At 45.0% G+C, this 4,071-nt stretch overlaps 1 protein-coding gene across 1 annotated transcript in view; it reads right to left on the bottom strand.

The window, feature by feature from the left end:
- LOC119341520 (hydroxyproline O-arabinosyltransferase RDN2-like) overlaps positions 1-3,171 on the bottom strand; it is a 6,139-nt gene extending 2,968 nt beyond the window's left edge. The window contains exons 1-7 of the mRNA XM_037613398.1: positions 2,377-3,171; positions 2,233-2,300; positions 1,950-2,151; positions 1,543-1,640; positions 1,391-1,460; positions 1,229-1,300; positions 895-1,008 (exon numbers count right to left, since the gene is read on the bottom strand). Of these exons, the coding sequence (XP_037469295.1) occupies positions 895-1,008; positions 1,229-1,300; positions 1,391-1,460; positions 1,543-1,640; positions 1,950-2,151; positions 2,233-2,300; positions 2,377-2,781 (1,029 nt within the window). The 5' untranslated portion in view covers positions 2,782-3,171. The remainder of the gene's footprint in view (positions 1-894; positions 1,009-1,228; positions 1,301-1,390; positions 1,461-1,542; positions 1,641-1,949; positions 2,152-2,232; positions 2,301-2,376) is intronic.
- Positions 3,172-4,071: the final 900 nt, after the last annotated feature.

Here is a 4,071-nt window from a genome sequence, read left to right as displayed (position 1 = left end):
CTCCAGTTGTGCTCTCTGCCGATCTGATGCTCTGGAAACACACGAGTACCTCTTCTGGCTCTAGCTTCAGCTCTAACTGTTGGCATACTCTTGATATTCACTTTGATCTTCCCTGCCATCCTTGTAGGAAAAGGTCTCCCAGGTGAAGTACAAGATCAACAAGCCTTTCTTCTTTGAAGTCCTGACAGTTGCGGCATAGAATATTTGGAAGCAAAGAATCGCAAAAAGACTTTGACAACATTACTCATAGTAGGGGCTCTTGGTTGTTTAATTTCAAGAGGGATCTTTGCCATCTTTCTCACAGAACGAGGGAGGAGCTTGCCACCTCTCTCAGGTCTTGGCTGGGCCATCTAAAGGCTAATTCTGTGCCAAGCCTGTCTATGTGTGTTCTTCTGAATAGCCCCCTCCCCTCACCCCCTTCCAGCCTTGTACATATCCTCTCTTGTATATATTATTCTTATTAGCTTTATTACTGTCGGTGCCTCCCCTACAATTTCCCCTTTTTTAAAGGTATACTACAGTAATCGCCTCGCCATGACTCACTATCACCAGCCCCACACCCATTACAAAATATATACAATCAGTTATATACAAGGATCAAGATCACGCGACCAAAATCAATATTCACAGCAGGAAGAGTCAATAAGATTCCTTCTTATTCGGTTGTTTTTGCTATGTCTATTAACATAGAACCCACTTACCCACGACAAGTTCAATTTACAGGAGATAAAGAAGTAGGCTAAACATGGATACACTATTGCGAATGCCAGAAAGATAATATTTTACACTTTGACGCAAGGCAATTCAGAAATTTCAGAGACGTGAAGTCAACAGTTTTAGAAGGAAATGGCATTTCGTTGTGCTGAAAAAAAATGCAAAACAGTATGTGCATACCACACTTTCAGGAACTCCTGGAGGGGGTAATGAAAGATTTCTTGGTGGTGGTGAGCGAAGATAAGATCTCTTATCAAAACGCCATTCCCCGATCTTACCATAAGTCAGCTCACCCTACATTTTTACAAGATAATCACAAACAAGCTATCATGAGAAGCTTATAAAGTTACAAGTTTGTTGCAGTAATAGAGAAATACTACCTCTGTAACTAAATATAAGACGTTTTTGAACTGCAAAAACGTCTTATATTTAGTTAAAAAAGTAGTAGATTTTACAGAACAATGGCGGGCATCTTCAAGATGTTGACAGATGTTTAAGGTTAAACAGCAGTCACCTTTAGTGAATAGTCACATCCGTAAGTATAATGGATGATGAATGTGTTGTCTGATTTCGCGTCCCATGGAGGCTGCAATGAGAATTAATCACATATTTGATGATATGAGCTGCCACAAACAAACTACGGAATAATCTATCAAGTGGCAGAATTACTATGCACCTGAATCATGAAATCTTTTTGGAGGCTGTGGTGCACACCATGCAATGCACTTGCAACAGCATATGCATACCTATAAATATGATAGAAAGGAGCTCCAAATAAGTCTTGCGCATGTTCAGTCAATAGGTAAAAGTATATAGAACTGTACTGACATTTCCAAGACCCATCCAAAAGCTTTGTCTGTCTCCACATCCTCTTTCATTTTTAGCGAAACATTCATCCAGGTTGGAGCAATCTTCTCAAGCTGGGCCTTAGATATTTTGAGGACATCCAAAATAGGATAAAATTGTCATGCCAGGTGAGTGTACTGAAATAGTACTTACTAAAAGAACAAAGTTTTGGCACATTATGCCATCTTGGCATCTAGTATAGCTGAACCAGTCATGGTAACAGAAGTATAAAGCTTAGGACAGCTAAGTATTCTACTCCCTCTGTTCTTTTTTATAAGACGTTTTAGACAGCTGACATTGAACTGTTTTGGACACTATCTGAATTGTCTAAACGTCCTATAAAAGTGAACAGAGGGAGTACTAATCTTCTCACAAGAGAAGAGTTGTACCTTCTGGATAATCACAGGGGAGTTGCCAATAGGATCGATATTTGAGACAGGACCTTTTTCTTCTGGAAAGAACTTCCTTAGTATCTTCTCATTGTCAGTTGGTTTGATGTAGAAAAACGGAAATGCTGCAGGTTCTTCACCGTGAGCTAAGTTTGGCAAAGGCTTCACAAAGATATGATCTGGCTCAGCCATAAGTATATAACTGCAAATCGTTTTATTAGGAAACCAATGAACCTAAATAATTGAGTAAAGACAAACAAAGGACAAAAGGAAATATGCTTACTCCTCCTTGATTTTCGCCTTCTGCAACCATTGGACAAATGCCCAGGGTCTATTGAGGACAATGTAACCCTGAGCAAAACATGAAATTAGCAAGAGTTCATTTCAACTCCACAAATGGTATGAAATGGAACATCCAAAACCTCACCCGATCGGCGCCTTCAGGGAGGGGGTCAACCACTAAGGTGGGTATCTCATCCATCAAACCATCCGGCTTTCCAGAGTGAAGGATCCGCGTGAAGCCGCCCATATCCGAGCCAGGCCTGACTCTCATCTGCTTGTACCAGTAGTACATTATCCGCGACTGCCACTGGCTGTACAGCGCATCCGTCGCCGTAAGGGCGACGTGGAACCTCTTCGACGGGTCCGAACCAGACCCGAAGGAGGCGGCACCGCCCTGATCGCCGCCGCCGAGCAATTTGCGTGACCCGTCTCCGCTTCGGCTGTGGCCCACCATTGTCAGGAAGTTGTAGGTCGCGAAGAAGCAGCCGACCGAGATGAGGATGAGCAAGAAGGGGGAGGCCTTGCCGGCATTCTTCCTCCCGACGATCATCGTCGACGCTCCGATCCAACAAGGGGGCGGGTTGCACCTCGGGTCCCGTGGGATCACAGCAAAAGGGGAGCTCACCCAGTAAAGGGGGGAGTCGGAGGCTAGGTGGTTCGGCGGCGCCGCCGACGATTGAGGGTTTAGGGGCTCCCGACTAGGCTCGATCGTGCCGGGGAATCGGATTCGGTGGATCTGAGATCGCGGTCAACCTCCGACACCGCAGAGAGCGCGGGGAGTAGCAGGAGGTGACTACTCACTTCTACTCACGACGAAGGGGGGGAGTGACTCTTCGCCGGCCGCCTCCGCCCGGGATGGTTTCGGCGGCGGCCGCGAGGAGCGCTGACCTCTCTCCGGTAAGGACAAAGGAGTGGTGGTGTAGGCGTAGGGGAAGGAAGAAACGAGAGAAGCTCGTTACGGCGATGTGGTAGTAATAAACGCTGTAACGGGTAAGAGCACATGTGTAACCAACAGTTGATTTTTTTTTCCTTTAAAATCAGGTGGATAAAATGTTCCATGGTACTTGAACAGTTGGTTTTTTTCCTTTAAAAAAGTTGTTTTTTACATAATAATAAACTAAAAAAATTGTGTGTTGCAGCGGGTGAAACAAACCCTCGCACGCCTCTAACGACCCATCCATATTGCCACTTCTCCTCTTCGCTTCATGAGCCATCCCATGTGGACTTGTAATGATGGTCAACACCAAATTTGGCCGCATCGTCGTCATGGGCAGTAACGGAGACAGGGGGACCAGCAGGGGCCCTGCCCCCCTGACATCATCTATTTGCTGCATATTTTCTGATGAACAGTGCGAAATTAGTGATGTTTTGCTGCTAAATTGATGCTTTGGCCCTCCCTAATCTGTATTAAGAGCACTTGGCCCCCCTAATAGAATTTTTCTGGCTCCGCCACTTGGGCGCAGGAGGAGTGGCCACCGGTGGAGGCTCACTGAGGTGGATGAGTAGATGATAGAGGTGAGGGTGTCCCGATCTTTCGATGAGATGATAGCTATTGATTTGGTGGAGTCGACTTTGACGATCCGACTACAAACATGCACGACGTTGCGCCTTAGCAATCGCTAAACCAATCTCATGAGGTTACCGACTATGCCTGAACACGATCAGCCTGACCACGAAGGTCTATTCCTACATGCAATCGAAGAACAAGTAAGAATATGATAATACAATCTGAATATTGCGAATATATATGAAGTATTGATAAAGATGGGGATCCGAAAGCGGTCTTGGTCTGGTCGTTGGACACAAACAAAGTAAAAGAAATTACAATGGCTAACTTTTA

This window comes from Triticum dicoccoides, chromosome 1B, assembly GCF_002162155.2.
Source record: "Triticum dicoccoides isolate Atlit2015 ecotype Zavitan chromosome 1B, WEW_v2.0, whole genome shotgun sequence".
Lineage (NCBI taxonomy): Eukaryota > Viridiplantae > Streptophyta > Magnoliopsida > Poales > Poaceae > Triticum > Triticum dicoccoides.
Note: the sequence above shows the minus strand (reverse complement) of the source record. Positions and strands in the feature narration are given on the sequence as shown.